At 34.3% G+C, this 22319-nt stretch overlaps 1 protein-coding gene across 1 annotated transcript in view; it reads left to right on the forward strand.

The window, feature by feature from the left end:
* Positions 1 to 22319, forward strand: part of PDE1A (phosphodiesterase 1A) — a 153847-nt gene that overhangs the window by 97473 nt on the left and 34055 nt on the right. The window contains exons 3-8 of the mRNA XM_050711700.1: positions 10596 to 10778; positions 11215 to 11281; positions 12286 to 12402; positions 13788 to 13928; positions 18753 to 18853; positions 21116 to 21241. Of these exons, the coding sequence (XP_050567657.1) occupies positions 10596 to 10778; positions 11215 to 11281; positions 12286 to 12402; positions 13788 to 13928; positions 18753 to 18853; positions 21116 to 21241 (735 nt within the window). The remainder of the gene's footprint in view (positions 1 to 10595; positions 10779 to 11214; positions 11282 to 12285; positions 12403 to 13787; positions 13929 to 18752; positions 18854 to 21115; positions 21242 to 22319) is intronic.

The following is a 22319-nucleotide window of genomic DNA, read 5'->3' on the forward strand; positions in this document are numbered from 1 at the left end:
CCTTATTCTTCATTTTTGTTTATAGTGTTTCAGTTTGTTTTCAGTCTGGAGTAATGCAGTCTCCATTATATTCAGACTTAGAATGATGCACTGTTTGGATCTGGTGGCCTTTGTTTTAAATTTATGCTAGGAATACAGACTGAGCTTCCACCTCTTAGTAGCAAAATATTATCTATAAAATTGTTTCAATTTTTTTCTCTTCCTCATTAAAAACAATTTATAAATTAAGACACTTATTATGTGGCAGAGTGAAACTGTAGTCTCCAGTGATTCTTTCATAGTAAGCTCTTTTGAATGGCAAACTGCAAAGGTAATCATGCTTTAAATACCACAAGCAGTATTCTGTACTCTAAATCTGTGTTAAAACATTTAAAGAAAAACTTGGAGAAAAAATTTCTCCAGCTTCTGGGAAACTAATTCTTAAGGAAGAGAAGCAGTGTATCAAGTCAAATGGCGATTGAGGCTGGGGTGAGCTTGTGTGGTTATATTTGTCCTTTTTTCTCCCAAAGAATAGAGGTTCTTTGTCCTGCGTAGAGCAACTGCAGTCAGGAGTCTGGAACTGGGTTAACCGTACCCACTAGAAGATTAGAAATAATAGTTTAGATCATAAATAGAATGACCTGTTCCGGCTGAGCCTGAATATGTACTTCTATATGTTGCAAAGTTCAACTGGTTTCTGCAAGTTTTCTCACACATGGATTGTTGTATTGATAAAAGTAATTGCAACAGCATACAGCAATAACAATTTATACACCTAGCAGAGCAGTGAGAAAACTGTCTGAGTACTGATTACTTCTATTAACTAGATCCCAGAAGAAAGTTGCATACTTCATGGGATATAATAGTTCCTGAGACTTGACTTATACAATAGAAAATGCAATGATGTCTGATTGTACAAAGTATTGCAGGATTAGGACCAAAAGTTCAATACAGAGTACCTTCAACTTGCATGAAAATACCCCTGCTTTTTATTTGCCCATACTTCAGCCCTGAGTTTTGTCCTGATGAATTGATCTCATCTTCAACCAGCCACCTAAAACTGGATCCTGTCTGTCACGTTCTCTTCTCCACCTTTCTGGGAGTCAGACCTCAATATCAGCTGAGAGAAAGTTCTAAATATCTCTACAATCAGATTAGGAACAGTAACGAAGAGAAAGTTTGCCATCTAATGCATCCCTTACGTTATGATTTACAACCTATTTAACAGCATAATAAAATTTATTGCAGGGAATACTTCTCATCTGGAAGCATCTCTGCAGGCTTCAAGGCCTGGAATAGAGAGGTAAAATACAGGAATGCATCCTCTTATTAGGAGCTTCACAACTCAATGAAAGGAGAATTAGGATGCAAACTTTGGCTGCAGTCAGAGGTTGCTCAGTCACAGGTGGACCAGTCATCCCACCCCCTTTCTCTTGACGGACCTTCTGCTGTTTTAGACAGGCAACTTACACTAGGAGAGATCCGTTTTTTCCTGTTACTTTATTTGAGATTTGATGCATTTTGTTGTGTGTGCACATGCAAGTACAATCAAATGTGTAAACTGTCAGCACCTTGAATCTTATTTAGCATGCAAACAGCAGCTGGAAATGGGCTACAGAATTCAAACCCTTTAGCCAAATAAGAGGTATCTTTCTCAGGTCCTCTTATTTGCCTTCTGTCTGTTGCTCTGCACTGTAGCCTTTAATCTGAGAATAAAATAGTAGGTATACTTAGTTTTTAAAAAAGCTTATCCATACAAGCTCTTTCTAAAAATATAGGCAGATGGGTTGTGGAAAAGGCAGAGAAATAACACATCAGGTTTTATTTATGGAGTTCTGTGAGCAGAACTCTCAGAACTGTCTGGCTTCTAAGCTGTTCCTTAGAAACTAGCCAGACAGTAGGAATAATGTTCCAAAATTATGAAAAATTGGTTTGGGGCAGTGATTGTCAATATGCTGCGTGAAGGGTTCTGAGGTGATGGGAAGTTGGAAAGCACAGAGAAATCATACGTATATAAGTGCCACTTTCCTCTGAGCTTAATTAACTGTGTCCCCATGTTAATTAACAAGCTTCTTTAATGGGCGCTTTTTAGGACTGTTGCATCTCTCAGTACAGAGTAAATGTGAGCCACACTAAATGCTTCCTTGAAAGAAAACTAGCACTTCAGTCACTGAAGACGAGGTTTGTTGTCAGCTGAGAATAATCAGTGAACATCTCCCAGTTCCAGCCCCTCGGTAGATCTCCTCTGTGGAAGACGTTCAAACTTACTCAATAGGTGTTATAAATAATTCTGACAAGTCTTGCAGAATTGTCTCTGTTAGTACCTGACACTTGGCTCAAGGTAGTGGAAGAAGGATTTTTGGAGTCAAACAGGAAATAAATACAGGCTGATAATTCAGTCAGGACAGCTGTTCCATTCCTTGTAAACATAGTGCTTTATTCATGCTAAGTGAGAAGAAAATAAATCAGATAAAATGTGGATGGAAATTACAAGATTTAAAAAAAAATGCATTTGAGAGCCAATAAAACCTTAAAATGTAAACTTCTTGTGGTGAACATTTTTAAGTTGTTCTGGATAAAGTCAGAATATTTTGTTCCAATCATGGTCTTATTTTAGGTTTTTAAAGTGCTTTAATATTTTATCAAATAGACTTGATTTCAGGAAGATATTTATCTGTGCCATTTCAATTCCACATCTAGATATTACTTTGTTTTAGACTGTATAATGCCCTTTTAGAAGGCTTTAACCTTCTGAAAACTTTTTTGAAAGTAGACCATATTTCAGTAATATATGAATTAGATCTGTTGTATATAGCTAGCAATTGCTTTGAACATCTTTGTTTGATTCCACAAGAAAAAAATAACAAATACAAGTTATTGCCACATTCTTGAAAGAGAAAGGAAATCTCATTAAGGGTAAGTGGTGTTATAACAATATGTGTCATCTGTTTGCATGAGAGATTTGGAAATACTGAAGGTATTTCAGTGATACTATAATGCTGAACAGAGTCCTTGAGAAAAAGCTCTTACTAAAAAATGTACACATTCTGATATGTACAATATTAGTGAAAAAGGAGGTCTTTAAACCCAATCTTTGTGACTGCTGTTATAATAAACATCTTGGACCATACTGAATTTCAGTTCACTGCTCTATTAATGCACCAAGTATTTCTGCTGTCACCAGACATCAAGCATGGACAAACAAATCTTCAAATTGAGGACAAAAGGGAAATGCTTTAAATTGGGATTGTGTCACTTACAAGAGTTAGAGTTAACATCATTTCATATCACCAAATGCTGGCATGACCCTAAAGAGTGCACCACAGAAGTATTTGTGATAGGAACATGCACGTGTATCTTTGTCACATGGAGTCTAAGGAAAAAGAAAGGAGCAACAATTTGGCTAGATGCTGGTGCTCACAGAGCTCTGTGTAATAGAATGAAGTTTACCAACTAAATGAAATTCTGCCCTGATTCCCAGAGATCCCAGGGTGAGGAATGATCAATGTAGCCTATTTTTAGGCAACTTCCAGTACACAACTTTAATTATATTTATGAGCAGAAGAATGCTGTTGCCTGGTGATTTCAAGGTTCTCAGTACTGCAACAAATTGAGTCCATGGCAGCAGATCTGTCTGAGACTAATAATTAATATCTCCAAAAAATAATTAACTGGTATACTAATCTGGTACCCTTGTGCCTTCTCTTTCACTTTCTTATCTTTCTTATGGCCATCAATCTAGATTTAGCAGCTTCTCTGTATTTTAAGAAAATTTAAACAATAACAAAACTCAGTTAAGGCTTTATTTTTATTTTTATTTTTATTTTTACATTTCTTTGTCATTTTATTTTCACAAGCTATATTTTGTATCGGTGTTGCAAAGCTCTAAATTACCACTAACTCAGCATGGAATAGCTGCTGCATAGCTTAGCATCTCACAGCAGGAGTTGGTTGCTTAATGTTACAGGGCTATTTGCATTCAGGTCCCACTTGCACATAGTGTACAAAATACAGTTGACTTTGTGAATCATGTTTCACTGATTATAAGGCTTTGCTTATGGAAGATGTACTAATCAAGACACTGTTATCTATTCAGGGTCATCACTGGAGACATTCCCACCGGCAAACCTTTGCATGTTCAAGGACTGAGAGAGTGAAATTCTATTACATCAAAGAGATTTAGGTTGCTCAATTTTTTAAAAGTGTGTATTCCCAATCTATGTACTGGAAAAGACAGATTTGTTCATTTACACATGAAGGTAACTGTGTTTCATTCTCAGTGCATTAGGACACTCAGTCAATGATGTAATAATTTATTTTAGTTCAGTTGTCATCATTGAGGAGCTAGACAATATTTCCCCTCAAAATTAACTGTTTTTAAAAAAATCAGGGAAAGTTTAAAGAAAATAATCTTCCTAATGATACAAAGATTAAACAAGAGGAATGGGATACTCGATTTGGTAATTATTTGCCAGATGAAAAATATGGACTTTGAGCCCTCTCTGAGATGACTTAGTGGAGGAGAGATCAGAATTGGCAATTATTAAGCATGACAATTATATGACATGAAGTTAAATCTCAATCTTAAATATTCACAATCAGACAAGCTTGCTATGAGTGTGTATTGCTGTCCTCCATATTGAACCCATGCTTAAATGTTCTTTGCTGAAGTTGCTTTGTCAGTAATAAATGTATCATTTGAAGAAAATCATTCAGTTCATCCATTAAGCGAATCCATAAATGATACTGAGAAATCGTTCAGAAAAAGCTTGTTGTATTGAGATTAATTCAGTGTATTTCACCTGTATAGAAGTTTAAGATAGACCTTCAAAATCTTTTGTACTAAGCCAAAGGCTATTCTAAAAGGAAAGTTTAAAATAGCATCAAAATTATTTAAAAACAAACAAAAAACCTGAAGTTACTGAAAATCTGTTAAATTCTGACTGCAATTCTGCAGTTCATTTCATTTAGGATGTTTAATAAATAGGCTGCATCCCTTTTCAAAAGTTATTGATTTTTTCTATCTCAAAGTTATTACTATTAATTTATTTGAGAATCATGGCTCTCAGTAGTTCCTACCCTATAGAGCTTCCAGAATACCATGTTAAAGCAACTGAATAAAAATGGGAAAATATATCAGTTTACAGATATACTCCTGGGAAAAAAAAAAAATAATCCTGACCTGAATCTTAAGATTGTTGATGGCCTTTGGTATGTAGGTCTGTATTTCTGAATAGAAAAGGTAGTTGAGAGGCAGCACATGTCAATAAGTGAATGTTTCCAGTAACAATGGCCCTTCCCCCATCAGTTATCTGCTGTTGTAATAATTGTATTTCATCCAGAGTCTTGAGTGTTTATTGTAATTAATTGATCTTTATCTGAGGACAATTCTTCTGAGAATGTGCTAAATTTTAAGAGTGTGACATGTTTGTTAATGCACTGTTTCTTTATAAAGGCCTTTATACACTAAAAAATAATTTTTGCAATTCATTATCTTCAGTGGAAGTCAAGAGATTTTTTTTTTTACTGGAAGTAAGTGGAAATTGTAAGGGAAGATAGAGGATGTAAATAGAAACTAAATATATTGATTCATGTTCTTTCAGGAAGATAGTGAGAAACTACAACACAATTAATTGATGAAAATGTGAATTCTGTTTTTGGACTTTCCAAAAATAAGATAGGACTTTGATGAATTTACTGTTAAGGAGTTGGTCATCAGCTTGATTGATTGGCTAAATGATGAAGAGTTAATTCTTCCTCTGGCCCCCATAAATGCATCATTGCGTTATTTCAAATCTTTCACCATCTCTGTTAGGCAGAATGACTGATTGGCACTGATGATTTTTTTTTTCCCTGTAGCGATTATCTAATATTTTTTTTTCATTTGCTATTCTTTCTTCCCCTCCACAATATATCAGATATGTATTCCTAGGGGAAAAGAAATGTATTTCTGACTAGTCCATTACCATATTTAAAATTCTGATTAAATGAAAAGTGAGCTAGAAATTATCACTACTTGAATTTTGAAGAATTATTCTTGACAGAAAAACAGAGTACTATGACAAGAAGATCAGGTTATTAGTTACTATGACTGCAGCATTAATTGATTGCTAAGCTGAAATGCCATGGACCATACTTTACCATATTCCCACTACTGTCAATGGGAGCTCCAATCATGGAATGAATAGAATTAAATAACCTAAGCCTCCCCCTCTCCTTCCTACGCATCTCTCTTCCACATATTGCATCTACTTAATAGGCTAATGATATATGGGCAAAATAATTGTATGTAACCCTGCAGTTCTGAATTTTTGTTGAAGAAAAAGTACTTTCTGTGGACCACGCTGTTAAAGCTTCTTTGTTTGTTTGTTAGCATTTTAAAGTTTTGTTTAGTTTTAGGGAAGAAAAAGCTAAATCATGTGCCTTGGTATATTTATATATATTTAATTAAACTGGGTTATTGGAGTTCATGCTTCCCAGTTGAATGGGATTCATATTGGTACAATTTTTCTTCTTGACACTTGTTATTTTATTCATTATTTTTTCTGATGGCATTTTTGAATCTATGTAAAGTTTTATATTGCAAAATGTTAAAAAAAATACCTCTGTAACATTTGGCATGAAGTTTAGTGGTTTAACAATGTTTGTCTTTGTAAAGGCATTCCGAATAATCCCAAATAATTTACCTATTCACCTGTGATCCATGAAGTAGCAGGTTGGAGCAGGAAGTCTACATAATAGAATTATAGAATGCAAAATTATGTAAATATATTTTCCTTTTATCTAGACAGTAATAACATTCACTAGGCAAAACCCAAGCACCAATAACTTCCTATTGGTTCACTGATTTTACTGAAGCTTTTAAAAGCTGTGCATTCTAAGTAGATATACATTAAAAGACCAGTAGTATAAATGCTCAGGAATAAAAATGTTCTTAATATACATTTCTGATTATTACTTCCCTCCCCCCCCCCCCCCCCAGTAATTGTAGAAAATGTTGCATTGTAGAATTTTTTTCAAAGCAATGATGATGTGATAATACTCAGTGGTTGCACCAGAGTGACATCATAATACATCTGCTGGGAGCCAGCCTTTTTTTCAGTTAAGTTCTGACCAACAGGAACAGCAAGACGGACAGGCATGTAGAAGGGGCTCTGTCATCTACTTAGTTCATTCTAGTGATTTGCATGTATAGAATAGCAGCTAGCAACCAAGATTAAAAGTAGCTCAACATTAAAACGAGATCCATGTTAAAAAGCAAAATAATAATAAATGGTGGCTCATCAAAATGAAAATATAATTCAAGGGGGATGAAAAAAAAAAAAACAAAAAAAAACAAATTTTAGCTACTGCTCTAGTGTAAGTGGTAAAATACTATTAATACTTCTCGTTAATATGTGTGAGTTTTGATGCTTCTGCTGAAGGTTCTGTGTGTTACTTTTAGTAAAATTTATACATGTATTGTTTACAAGTATGTATTATATACAAGAACTGATAAAACTATTTCAGATTTTTACATCTTAAGGTATAAATTTGGGTAATTTCAAAGAAGTGTTTTCATAATCAGTAAATAAAAGGTGAACAACTAAAGATATATTTCACAGAATCCACAAGACAGCATATGTATACATATATATATACACACCCATGGAAATGTAATGGAAATACCATATTTTTTTAATCAAGGTATAGATAGATGAATAGAAGTGGACAAAAGTAATGAACTATAAAATTAATTCAATATTGGATTCTAACAATTTGTGATAATTAAGCGTACTATGCATAGTGCAATATATAAAAAAACCCTTTTCTAAACAAAATTACCATCAAATTATAGATCCATCTAACCATCCATTTATTCAGCTGTGTGGATCCATAGATGGACCCTGTCTCTGTAATTATTGAATAATGGCAGTCATTAGTTAATTTATTCAAAGGCCATTTCTAGCAATGCATATGCCATGTGTAACTTTCCCCAATATGAATCGTATAATTCAAAAGGTCAGGAAGATGTAAAAAATAGACAGTTACTAGCCCTTGTTTCCTCTCCTTAAAAGTTGTCTCAGTTAGGCTTCTGAAAATAACTAATTCTTCTGGAAGACTTATTGAGGTTATATGTTGAAGGTGTTCTGATCTGAGGTATCTGTAAGAGCTGATATTTACAAAGGATTGTGCTTACAATGTAATTCTGTGTTACGGTTGCTTTCCTACTAATTTGAGTAGGAACCAGAAACACTTAATCTGTCTTTCACATAAAACATTGTTCAGTCACCTCTCATCAGAAAGGAGTGGTGTCATGAAAATTCCTGGAGTGTTCAGGAAACTGAGCAAAAGATCTTGGTTCAACACTTTTTCAAATTCTGGTTTCTCTGTTCTGTCTTCATAAAGTAACTTCATTGCTATCATGTACAGGCTGAATAGTCCTCCTGCTTTACAAATGAATGGTTAAAAAAGTTAGAGAAACTGCAGTGTGTCTTGCTATCCTTAATTCTTACTCCAGTGGCTAATATCTGCAAAGTTCAGGTCTTGGTCCCATGAATTTGGTTCTGCACCAGACTATAGCAAATTTGTGTAGAGTTCTTCATGCAGTGGGCTCTGAGATAGACTACTGACAGTGGTCCTTTTATTGCTGGAATAATTTCATGTCATTTGAGTAGCATTTTGGATAGTTATAAAACTGTTTTAGGGATTATAATGTTTATTCCTGATTATATTACAAATACATCAAATGCCAAGTATTCATCAGAAATAAAAATGTACTGATTTCTCCAGGGATATTTAATATCAGCATTAGACTAGTAGGGATTTAAGTGGACTATAACATAGTTTTAAATTGGTGGAATAAAATCAATCTATAGCTTTTGACCTATTGGCAGTCTTAGACTGGGTTCAGTTTTGCAAGATAATTTACCCAAATACTTTCTTCTGCAGAAGTCCTGCTCCTCCAACTTTAATTACTGACTTCTCGCGAGTTTCCCACTGCCAGAAAAACCTCATAATTCTTGTCCATTCTGCTCCTCCTGCACCCTGTGTTGAAGACACTTGTAGTCTAACAATTTTATGTCTGTAAGAAATAAGAATATTCCTGTTCTTCTTTCAGTAAGCATGGTTGATGTTGGGAGAATTTTATGTATTTTAATTTTTTTTTTAATCCGAGTTGTCAAGTCCTACAAGTCCTATGTTTCATTGTTCACAAATAATTTGTATGACACATCTGGTGTCATGCTTCCTACTAGGCATTGTCCTATAATCCCTCAGGATTAGATGTACATGTGGACTCCATCACCCATGTTTTTGCTCGATTCTTCTATATGCCAGAAATGACCTGGATTAGGCAAGGATTTGAAAATGGTGATGAAGGGAAACAAAGAAATCAAAAAGTGTGAAAGAGCTGTTAAAAATATATGAAAGTGTACAGATAGGAGGAAGAATCAATGGAGTTATATATAAGCAAATCACACTTAAATATACCTTGTCCACCATTGCTTTGTGTCCAATTCATGGAGACTCAAGTAGTTTCAGAAAGACATCACCAGAGAAATAGATCTACATAATCAAATAATGTCTGCAATTCAATTGGTGCTATTTTTAATAAAATATTTTTAAAGGGTGGCATGCTTTACTTGTGTTCATATCATCCTGACTGAAGTTTCTTGCATAACTTAATGAAGGAAAACTTATTATCAGAATAAATAAGCACTTTGGTTCTCAGAAAACCCCAGCAGATGAGTGATATGGGCAGGTAATAACAAGAAAAAAGCAGTTTTCCTACTACTGGTATGTTCATAGAAATGTAGAATTGAAGAATTGAGACTGTTTTAGGAGAATATTTAGTTACGTGTTTCTTCTAAATAAATTGATCTCCAGTTCTGTTTAAGTGAAGTTACTTTTTTCATTCTGCAAAAGGTATACATAGCTTTTCTATATTTTTAAACAATTAAAAACTTTGACAGCTGACTTGTAATCTAATCTTGCATAATATCTTTACTGTTATGATTTTGTTACCCTTCCTTCAACAGGAATATCAATCTCAAAACAGAAGGAATTCATACTCATTAATACTTTTATTGCACTGGAATAATGCAATGGACATGTATACAGGGTGTTCATTGAAACTAATTTGCCATAGTGTTGTTAGGTAATATAGTTTTCTTTGCATGTAAGTGTGAAAACTTTTTTGGTACCATTTTAGAAGATAGATCATATGGGTCACTGGTATTCTTTGTTATTGCATCAGCCCACCCTTTCTAGAGGCATTTGTGTCAGTCACTCTTATAAACCTCTCCTTGGGACTTTATAACTCATTATTACACTTCAATCCACCAAAGCTGTTAATGTCTCAGTGGAAAATCCTTCTCTTGCCTTTCCTTGAATATCTTGCATTTGAGCATTTTTTACCTACTGGAACATGAACAGGGGAAGAAAGGAAGACACCTGCTGTGCCTGCCTTCCTGGAGGCCTAAGTATGTCTGCCAGAGAAACATTTGAAGATGTACTAAGTTAATTTTATAGACAACCTCTGCTCCTGTTAAATTAAGTTTTGTTAGCTGTTCACATGTCCATACACCTTTTGCTTCAATCTGCCATCTTCTCAGTTACCTTTTATTAATTTTTAGGAGGCTTTTGGACACTGAGGATGAGCTCTCTGACATCCAGTCAGATTCTGTCCCGCTGGAAGTACGGGACTGGTTAGCCTCTACATTCACGAGGGAAATGGGAATAGTGAAGAGGAGACCTGAAGAAAAGCCCAAATTCCGAAGCATTGTGCATGCTGTACAGGCTGGGATTTTTGTAGAAAGGTGAGAGCTATTTTTTCATTACAGCAAGCATTGCATTTAACCACAGTGTCTGTTTGTTGTTGAAGATCCTATAAAATGGTGGGAGAAGCCTGAAGCAAATCTTTGAGATGGATTTTAGGTTCAACTTCTATAATCTTTGTATTTTTATATACAGAAATCCAGATGAGACCTCTACTTTTGTAATGAAATCTTCTGGATTTTGGAAAATTCTGGGGATAAACATTATAGCTTGGAAATTTCTATATGAAAATGTACCAAAGACTGCATGAACATAAAACAGTAATACCCCAGGAGAAGAGTTTTTCTCGGAAGTTCATAAAAAGACTTGTGTCATCTTTGGGATCAGATCCTCAAATAGCTTATTGTTGTTTCACAGATTATGAAAGATAATTTTTTAATGGAATTCTATGGCTGAATATTTTATTTCTTCTTTTAGGATGTACCGTAGAACTTCTAGCATGGTTGGTTTGGCTTACCCAGCAGAAGTGATTGTAACATTTAAGGTGAAAAAAGTTTAATTGTTGTGGAATTTGAATGTATTAGTACTTATTTTTAGTGTCTTTTAGGGTGAAATTAATGCATTTTTTCTACTGAACATACCCTAGCCATATTTACTACTGCAGAACTGAACAAAGAAAACAGAGAACTTTAATAGTTACAAATTCACAAATAACATATGGTTCTGTTTATTGTTTCACTGTTTAGTTGTGATTTAATTTAACAATGTTATTAGAGCATTAGGACAAAATCATATAGAAATTTTTATAAAAATGTCGAAGCCATGATTGTATCAGCTCCCACTAGTATGGTAATCAGTGTCTCAGCAGCATTTTTTTCCTTTTTGGAAAGAAAAAGGGGAAGTAGTATTGGGACAGAGCTAACAAAAGAAGCTGCAGCTTATGGAACAAGTATAGTATTTCTGTGAATTAAAAGGCATCACTGTAGTTTACCTAAAAGTCAATCTCTTATTTGAGATTCCTATGGCTATGTCAAGTTCCTATGGCTTCGTATGCAATATAGAACAATATGTTCTGAGAAGGGATGTGGTACCTCATGTTTTTTCCTAACAGTCTGAAAGTAGTGTATTATTCACAAATTGCTATATGGCTATATTAATGACCTTGCATAATAGCATATTTCAAGGACAGACATTCACATTAGCTTCATCAGGTTCTACAGAAAATTTTTACTCAGATTGTTAAATGTAAAAGATTAAGGCTTTTGATTTGAAGCATAGAAAGTTGCATAGGTCATGTTATGAGTATTTTATTCATAATCATCACAACTATTTTCATCATTAATATTGAAATTATCATCAATGTGTTATCAACAGGAAGAGTTCAAAAGACTTGCACAATAAAAAAAAAAAAATTGATCCCCCCCCCCCCCAAAAAAAACAACAACAAAAACTCCAAAACCACAAAATATCTAAATATTTTTTCCAGTGATGAGCTGGAAAATTATTTAAACAGATAGAAACTTCATTTTTTTCCCCCCTCATTTACAGGATGTTGATAAATGGTCTTTTGACGTATTTGCCCTAAATGAAGCAAGTGGAGAGCACAGTCTGAAATTTATGATGTATGAGCTGTTTACTCGATACGACCTTTTGAGCCGTTTCAAGGTCAGAAACTATTTACTAATAAAAATACGTATACAAAAATAAGTATGTCAAATTTAAAATATAAGAAAGCCAGGATATATTTGAAATGGTATTTTATTATACAATGCAGTGCAGAATTTTGTAGAATTTGGCAATTGGAAGATCATAATATGCCAATAGTTCCACTGAATGAAACTTCACCCAGAGCAGGCAAATGTTTCTGCAGCCCAAGAAATCGAATGCTATGTAGACCCATGTCAAGTCAGTTTGGGATGGGATGTTGCTATTGAGCAGTTAAATGCCTTAAGCATTAAACAGATTAAATAGATGGAAGAAAGATTCCTAATAAGGCAGAAAACTGTAGTTAGTCCTACATACTCTATTCATAGCCTAGTTCATAGTGTGTTGGTCAAAACTGTTCAGAGGTTTCAGCTGAACCTTCCTCTCCAAACCAACTTCGATGATACATATAGAGAAGGCTGCTTTTAGATAGTGTTTGCAGGGTGTTGCAATACGATATGGAATATTTATAACCAGATTTGAAAGGCTGAGATTAAAAACCGGGTCAAGTGTCAAATTTATCACTATGATAGTACTGAACTAAAGTCTTAATAGAGTTCAAAACCTCTCCACAGCAAAATTTTGCACCCTTTGAAGAGGCTGGCACATTTTGAAGTTGGTTTGAGTAATGACTTAACCAATAACACAAACTTACCTTTTTTCAGGAGTGCTCTGGGTGCTTGAAGTCAGAACCACATCAGGGCCACCATTAACAGCACAGTCAGAAAGTACACAATGTTATTGGCTCGGTGGGCTTAAACCCATTCTCAATCCCACTGTTTACCTTGCACGGCTTTTAAATAATAATAATAAAAAATATTTAAATAAAAGTCTTAAATAATAATTTAAAAAATCTTAAGGAAAGTTATATGGGGAAAAATGGTGGTAGATAGTACTTGCACTTCATACATTGCTTGGAGGAAGCAGGAGGGAGGGAATGAAGACTATCAGATTCAAGGAAAACTTGTCTCAGGCAATGTAATGCTGATGAAGAAAAAGAAATAATCTTATTGTTTGGCTGCTATCTGTTATACCTTTCTTATATGAGCAATCCATGCATACAGACAGAAACCTCTAAAAAAACTATTTGATTGATAGGTCTAAAGTCTCTTGTACATTAACCACCTGCTGTGCATGGTGTATGTAGTAGGATGTAACATCTACAAGAATTGGATGAAGACTTCCAGAAGCATATTAGATTTTAGACCTTTACATTTTAAATTATTCTTTTCTTATTTATTAACTAAATTCTATGATGTACTTATTGTGGTTTATTTATTACATGATTAACTTTGCATCTGTTGCAGGAAAAAATATTTATTTTAATTTTTGCTTCCCTCCTCCAGATCCCTGTTCCCAATCTTATTACATTTGCTGAAGCTCTTGAGGTTGGTTATAGCAAATACAAAAATCCATATCACAATTTGATCCATGCAGCTGATGTTACTCAAACTGTGCATTACATAATGATTCACACTGGTATCATGGTAAGAAATAGTATGAAGTTCAATTTACTTCTTTTTGCAGAGTCTCTGATGTTTTGGATAAATGTGTATGTGTGTTTTCAGTAAAAAGCTCCCTCAAAAATTATGCAGAGAGATTCCAAACTACCGTTCAGACTGTGAACTTCATGTCATTTTAACAGTTTTTCCAGCTTGGAAATCTCCTGATGCAGAAGAAAAAAGGGAAAAAAAAATCTTAAACCGTTTTCATTTTTCATTGCCTGGGCTTGTGCATTGTGTATCATACTGAAAGAGGTACATTTGTAGGAGTGGGAATGTGAGAATTTTTGCTTCCACATTGGAGCCTGGGAGGTGTGATCAGGCAAGGAAACTTTAGTATTTGCTGAGGTCTTGGCCATTGAAAAGTATATTGAATCAGTGCAGCCTTACTCAAACACTCTGCAGCTGCTTTTTCTTTAAGTTTATAACCTTATTTAGGACTGCCTTTACATACTGTATGTGCCTATATTGTTTTGCATTACAGCAATATCTCAATATTCTTTAGTAATTATTTGGGAATCTGAAGTGAATCGGTGCAAGCATTTTTACTCTAAGCACTTATCTTTCACTTCATACGAGTAGTGCGAGGTTCTTCACTATCAATTTGCTCAAAAAAAGTAAATGTTGACTGAAAGAAAATGGACATTTCTGTTATGTTCTTTTGATGATTTGTCTTCACTATGGATATGACAATTTTTTCTTAAAAACAAACAAAAAAACAACAACAAAGCAAAACAAAAACAAAAAGAATGTGGAAAGTGATAGCATCTGATTTCTATTTGCATAGCCACAAAAAGCATTCCATTAAAAAATGCACAAAAAAAAGCACAAAAAAGCTTCCATTAAACCTTTAGAAAGAAAAATTTTCAGGCTGAGTTTAAGTGTTTGTGCTCCAGTATATAGACAATAAATGAAAATCATTCACTTATGTTCAGCCTTTTCTCACTGAAAGCTTTGCCATTGGCTTCAGCAGAGGCAAGAAATTCCTAGGCATTGCAAGAATTCTATAGCATAAAGGAAGCTTTTTACTTCTAAGCATGAAGGTTTTCAAGCTACGTATTAATAGAAGTGCTACTTATAGAGTGAAGTCTGTAGTCTTCACCAGCCAAGATTCTCTTCAACCTTGAAAAATTTTCTTGAGAAAGACTTCTACATGAGACTGAAGAATAGGCTGGACGACTCTCTGACTCCAAACTACAGTTGTATAAGATGTTCACCTACAGAAAACATATTTTAATAAAAAATCTTGAAGGAATCATGGTTCCTATCCTAGACTTGTCTTCTACTGTGAGATCAAGTGCAAGCATGAAGTCATGTGAGACATGTTGCAGGATAAACAGCTTAAAAGGGAGAAAAATCCCTTTGTTCTTCACAGATTATAAACATCCCCTTGGCCTGTGTTCCTACCCCCTTCAAAAAAGGCAGTAGTGTCCCAGATTTTCTTTGTGATGCCAGGACAAGGTTTGAATTTTATGAGCTATCCCACTCAATTTGGGATGTTTATCCATTGACTAAACAACTTTGCAACACGCTTTAGGTGTCTCTGAACGCTGAATGAAGGAATCTGTTTTGTATTTGAATATCTGCTATTTCACCAGGTGCACACGAGAATGAGAAAGGTCTCTCCAACTGGCAACTTAACCTTGTAACTACACTTTGATGTGATTTAGACAAATATTTTTAGAAAAGTATAAACTTTGCTGTTACTGTGCTGTAGGAGATCATTAATCTTGCAGTGCCTGTACAAGATATTCCTATAAAATTAGGCCAGTTTTTAAATATTCACATTTGAATTGCTGAATTATGATATTGGAAAGTTCTTGGAAAGTTATCTAACTAGGACGACACTTAGTCAAGAGTGCCTTCAAACAGATGCAATTTGCCAGGCAGAAGAACTGTTTATAGAAATCAGTGTTTGAAAGAAGGCCTAGTGATTCTGCAGCTTGCAAAGTATTTCTGTCCCAAATGTCATTTGCAGTCTGAGAACTCATCAGTATCATGCTCAAATGTTCTGCTTAACGTTTTTTTTTTCCCTTTCTTTCCTGTTGCCTGGTTGATTACACCTTTACTGAACCTTACTCAGTAATGATTTGAAGTTGGCTTCTCAAACTATTTTTTTTTTCAGATTACTGCATTGGCTTGCAGTAGCTTTTTATTGCTACTTGCAGTAGCTGTTTTAATTCTGCTATATCATCTAATGAATTCTTGGATTTGGATGATACTCACATCAGTTTGATGCAATTGTATAACAAATTTCTGTGAGTTTTGCAGACTGGTGTATGATTTCAAATTCTTGTGCTTTTACTGTATCTTTTCAGAACTGGTACTGACTACCAAATCTTGCAAAGAATTGCTGTCATGCTTGTTGAGTTCTGAAAGACATACAGAAGCAAATGTTAGAAAAAGGTTTTAGAAAATCCTTTTTATGACTCCTCTTGAGGAGGTCATACATTTTGTATCTTTTATGGGCACCTGGAATACAGCCATATTTTGGCATTTGCCAAAATGCTTGGCTGTTCAGAACTTATCCTTTTCCACAAGCCTGTAAAAAGATTTCAGTGAAGAATAGCACATTTTCAGAGTCTCATTTAAAGAAATAAAATGTTCATTATATTTTCCAGAAGATATTGGCTGTCTATCTTAAGAAAAAAGATTCAGACACTTCAGATGTGTGTTAGAAAGTTAGATATCACAGATGGCAGACAATCTATTAACCTCCCCAAGAGTTTAAATCCCAGATGATACAACTAAAATATATATCTCAAGCTAGCATTTATGAAGTCTTCATCTTTATAAAGATTCAAGAATCCAAGTCTCAGGGAATACATCTTGTAAAGAACTTTTGAGTCATCGATCATCTTCCCACCATCCCTTTTCTCCTCCCACGTACCTGTATTGCTCAAATGAAAGGAAAAAAATGTCTTTACTGTCAACAAGTGTATTGTCAGACTCCTGTTCTTACTCATTTTTTAATCCACTGTTGTTTAAAAAAAATAGTTTGAACCAGAGTTCATGAAAAGTTGAAATGCATCTATTTAGTTATAAGAAATTTATAGTACTGCAAAACATTTTTCAACAGAAGAGATTTTTTCCAAGAGTTGTTACACCTGCATCACACAGTATCTTCCAGGAGGGAAGTAGATTCCAGCTCTTTGTAGTCTGTCAGACTTCCAGATACAAGAGACTGCTTTTCCCTCTCTCTTTGAAGAAACAATTCTTAATTTTCTCTCTAAGAGCTTTCTCCTGCTTCCTTAGGAATCCTTTAGCTAAATAGTTCTCTGATTTGTAGATTTTAATACTAATCTGAATTTTGACTGTACTGCTACAGTGTCTAGAATACTTGCCTTCGTATAATATGGTATGAAAATTCTGTATAATCTATAGATACCGTTTTTAAGAAGCACTCTTGACTTATAAATGAACTATCTAGCAACTTAAAAAAAAAAGAGCTTTGAAAAGGCATCTGAAAGAAAATGTTTATGTTTAGCTTCAGTTACTAATAATTTCTGGGTTTCTATTCTGTTTGGTATGTTGAAAACATTGTGAAAGCCAGGAGCAGTCATGGCCCGATTTCTTATGACACACAATACTATGAAGGTCATCTTTTCCATTTTTAGAACTGCTTACAGTACATTCTCATTCCTCCATTGTGACCTTTTTAAATCTATACAGCTTCACCAACAGCCAGCACTACTTGTTCCTCAGCTATCTTATTTGGTGTCTGAATGACCTATTTCATTGTTCTCACACAACTTAGGAATTTTGATGTTTTTCTTTCTTCTTTCAAAAATTAGTACAACATCTGGCATCTTATACATCTCATATGCATTCATATACATATATGTGCCTATATGAGTGCATAAGGATGAAGATCATTCTTAGATCTTATAGTACAGAAGCTTACTTCTACACTGAAAAAAGTCTGAAATATATGTGAAAATGCTTAACTGGCATTTGACTTAACCAGTCCTATGATTGCAGGGTTAATTTTCATACGATGCTTCTACCCCAATTTTTAGATGGAGTACATTTTCTCCTTGAGCTTGGTTTCTCAGTAATAAAATAGAACTTGAAAGAAAAAATAACAAAGATGATTTCACAAGAAGATCAATACAGGACATTCTCAATTAGCAAGATGTATAAAAGTGCATAAAACTCTAGGGTCTGTATTATTTTGTATAGAAGATGAACCTTCTTGCCCTTTGTTCTGTGTAACTGTATACCAGCTTTGTGCACCACATTTTTACATTTCTAGTTAGCTGAATGATACGATAACACAAAGCACAATATAATTTAGAACTGAAAAAATCTCCCGTGGGCCTAATTTCTGTACTATAGTACAGGTGAAAAATAGTTAATGCTGATGTTTTACCTAGAAAAGTATTGTGAACTTTTTATATTTTTCACTAAAAGATAAATTATAACCTTAATTTTGTATCAAGTTTTTAGATGAATTTACCATAATTTGGCAAGTGCCAGATAGTGTCTAGCAGATTAGATTCTTTCTACTCAAAACAGCTGCGAAATATACCATGTAATTTTCTTAATAACTTCTTATGTATTTTGGCTGCCAATATTTACTTTGCTTGTGATCATAAAGTATTTAACTTGGTCTTAGATAAATCCTAATAAGCACAAGGACTTATTTTATTATATAATACTTAGGTGTTATGAATCTATAGTCAACTGAAATCAGAAAAGTGTGAAGTTTAATTTAGTTGAAGGTAGTGCAAAATACTTCCAGTACTGCAGTTATCTGAATTCGGCTGTTATAGAAATTATGACTAAGATTTGTTTTTCATTTACTAGCACTGGCTCACAGAACTGGAAATTTTAGCAATGATATTTGCAGCTGCCATCCATGATTATGAACATACTGGGACCACAAATAATTTTCATATTCAGACAAGGTAAGCAAAGTGGTCCCTAAAGTATCATGTCTCGAGTTTGCTGTTGATTCATCTGAACTGTTTCATTCCTGTTACTGATACTGCCATGAGGTAGCTAGGCCATTCCTGATTTTATGAATTGAATATGCAGGGAGAAAACTTCAAGCACAGTTTTATAAATCCATACCAAGGGTCCTCTCCTAGCATGTTATGACAGGATCTGCAGTAGTTATGATAAAGAAATCCAGTTTGAAAGTCAGATAACTGCATTCTGATGTAGGCATAGCATGTCATATCCTCTGGTCCAGAACAACAGCATATAACTTAAAATATTTTCAGCCTATCAAAGAAAAATCACTGACCAGTCCTTTAGTAGGTGATAAGTGGTATACCTGATAATAACCCTAGTACTAAGTGTCTTATCGTTTATTGTTTGCACACTCTAGACTGTACTTTGTTTTCAGTATCCTCAGTTGCAATCCACTTTACACGCTCTTCAAAATAAATAAATAAATAAATACATATATAAATAAATACAGTAAAACACTGGCATATTCTAACAAAACATCTCTATTGTCAAGAAATATTACTACTTTGAACAGAAGTATCCTTGCACTCACCTATACAGAAAAGGCCCAAGGCTTAAGGTTAAATTAAATCCAGAACGTACTTAGGCCCTGGGATATGCCCTTCAATAATCAAAAAAATATAGATCTGCAGCTAAAGTAAAGGCATAATTCTTTTCTTCCTCAGCATAGTCTCTCTAAAAATAAACTTCATTTTGTAGTTACAAGTTTATTTCACTATTCTATTTTTGTCTTTAATATTTTGCTCTGAAGTATTGCAAAAGTGGAAAAATGAATTATGCTGTTTGACTTTTGCTTGGACATACTTACAAGCAGGTATTTGTTTTGTCACGGGGCTCATTCTATGCTCTTAGTAGAATTGGCCCTGATGTGACATCCCAGGGCATGATTTCAGGTTTCTTTTGCCTGCAAAATGCTGAGGAAATGGCTGTCATAGTCATATAAAATACCAATACTGATTAAAATTTGACATAATTAGCTAAGTGGGCCAAAGTGTGCTTCAGAAATGTATGTGATTGGCAAATCATTATTCTTCCCATGAATTATGGACATAAACATATTCATCATTTAGGTAGGATATGGTTTGTTCCTTCTAAGTAAACTTTCTAGTCCTATTTTAATTTTTCAGGTTTCCTGGTACCTTATCATACATGTGGGTGGTTACACCAAATATATACTCATTAGAACAAGGGATTGAACCTTATTAATATCATCATAGCTGCACTGCTAAATCAATGCACTTCTCTTCTAGTACAGACTGTTCAGTTGACCAAACAGAGGTACTCGGGAACAATTTTATCAGAAGAGACGTATAGCAGAGAAGGGAGACCCAAAGAGGCCTAACAAGTTGGGTAAAGGTCTTAAGACAACAAGTTCCCCAAGAATTATTGAAGTCTGAAATCTGATAAATCTGTACCACATCAAAATTCCTGAAGAATCTGTATGTAATGTTGGTATTTTAAGTTAGGCTCTAATTAGGAAAGAAAGGATATGGTTGATGGTGATAACTTTTAAGGTAACAGTCTGGCTTTAGAAAACACTTATACGCAATCAAAAATTCAGCTTTGCATTTCTGCTATTCCTTTGTTATGACGCTCAAGTTTGGGATGTTTTTCTGACAAAATATGGCATCCTTTTATAACATATGAAATTGAAGTTTTAAAACATTTTAATATTTACAGTTCTTTCTGATTATGAGCAGCATGAGCCAAAGCACTTCATTCTCAGAATAGAGGTGGTAACTTCCTAATATCCATTCTATTTGTAGGCCCTCTCTCATGAATGCATTGCATTTTAAATGGTTGTATTGCCAAAGAGTTTTTCTGAGTAGCCTAATTAGAGCATTTCTGTTGCTCTATGATCCAGTCTACTGTCAAGAAGCTCTAGGTTTGCCTCACGGTATTTTTTTTGTCACAGTTTTATAAGATAAATAGAATGTTATCCATTTAAAACTATGACTTTCCTACAAACAATATATATGATGGTAATAATGATAAATTGTTATACATTTAGTACGGAAAACTTATCAGTATTTGACAGAAAAAATAAACATTGTTGAATATACATATACATATATATATATGTATATATACTCAATAGTTCTCATAGAGAATAATATCCTACCTTCTCCAGTGCTATCATTGGGATGTTGTTGAAAATCATGCCTTTTTTTTTTTTTTCTGTCTTTTAACACTAGGTCAGATGTTGCAATATTGTACAATGATCGTTCTGTTCTTGAAAATCATCATGTAAGTGCTGCTTATAGACTCATGCAAGAAGAAGAGATGAACATTCTGGCAAATTTAACCAAAGATGACTGGAGGTAAGTCATCTTCTGGCATTCAGACATAATTCCAATGTTTAAAAATAGTAAAAACTCCAGGCCTTCTCTATGGAGTCTATTTTAAGAGTTCAAATTACAGGAAAAACTCTTGGCACTGGAGCAAGTAATGGATATTTAGAGCTTAGAGAAATCTGCTGTGGTGTAAAGAAGTACTGTTTGGAAGATGCCAAATAGTTTTCTTAGTGAGGTTGTGCTTTTATGAGGCACAGTGTTGGAGTGTGTGGACAAAGTCTCTGACAAGATAGTTCTTCAGCAAAACCTCAGAGCTGCCCCTCTTGAGGTAGGTTATCTTTGTCTAACAGTGGGTTAAAACCCCATTGCAGAGTCACACTCTACTGCCAGTCTGACCACTACTGCCTGTGGGATTTCTGTTGTGTAATGTGGCACAGCATAGTCATATCTTCGTTAAGCATTAAAAAATGAGATATATGGAAAGTCCCAAAATAATAAAGTAAAGGTCCAGAAGCACCACGGAATTCTTACTTTTTTTTTTTTTTTCTTCTTCTTAATGTACTTCCTGATGAAAATTTCACCAGCTGAAAGAGTAAGGATCATAACTGACATATCACAAATACCAAGATATGTAAGAACAAAATGAGCAAGTGCTAGAGTTTTTTCTCAGCTATTAAAGGAGGCTTGTTTGTATAGCATAGAGAACACTACATATAGCCCTTAAACATGAGTCTTCTGTGTGTTTCTGTAGACATAGCTATTATCACTTAGAGATCCTAAAAATAACTTTTAAATAGGTGGACTGTGAATCCAGCCAGAGATGTTCTGCTTCCAAGAGGTTCTGCCACAGTAAATGATGCCACCGTAAATAACAGAGCTATACTTTACTTCATTTATATTTTTACAAAACTCTACAGTTATAAGAATACATCAATATCACAACAAATTTTTGCATAGTGTATATTTACAGACTGGTAAGGACTGATTTACATGGTAGAATTACATGATTTTACTTATCTATGTGATCAGTACATCGCTAAACAAATACATTATTGAATGTAAGTCGGCTGATCCTTTTGGCTTTCAGTTCATTATTTTCTGTAGG

This window comes from Cygnus atratus, chromosome 6 (assembly GCF_013377495.2).
Source record: "Cygnus atratus isolate AKBS03 ecotype Queensland, Australia chromosome 6, CAtr_DNAZoo_HiC_assembly, whole genome shotgun sequence".
Taxonomy (NCBI): Eukaryota; Metazoa; Chordata; class Aves; order Anseriformes; family Anatidae; genus Cygnus; species Cygnus atratus.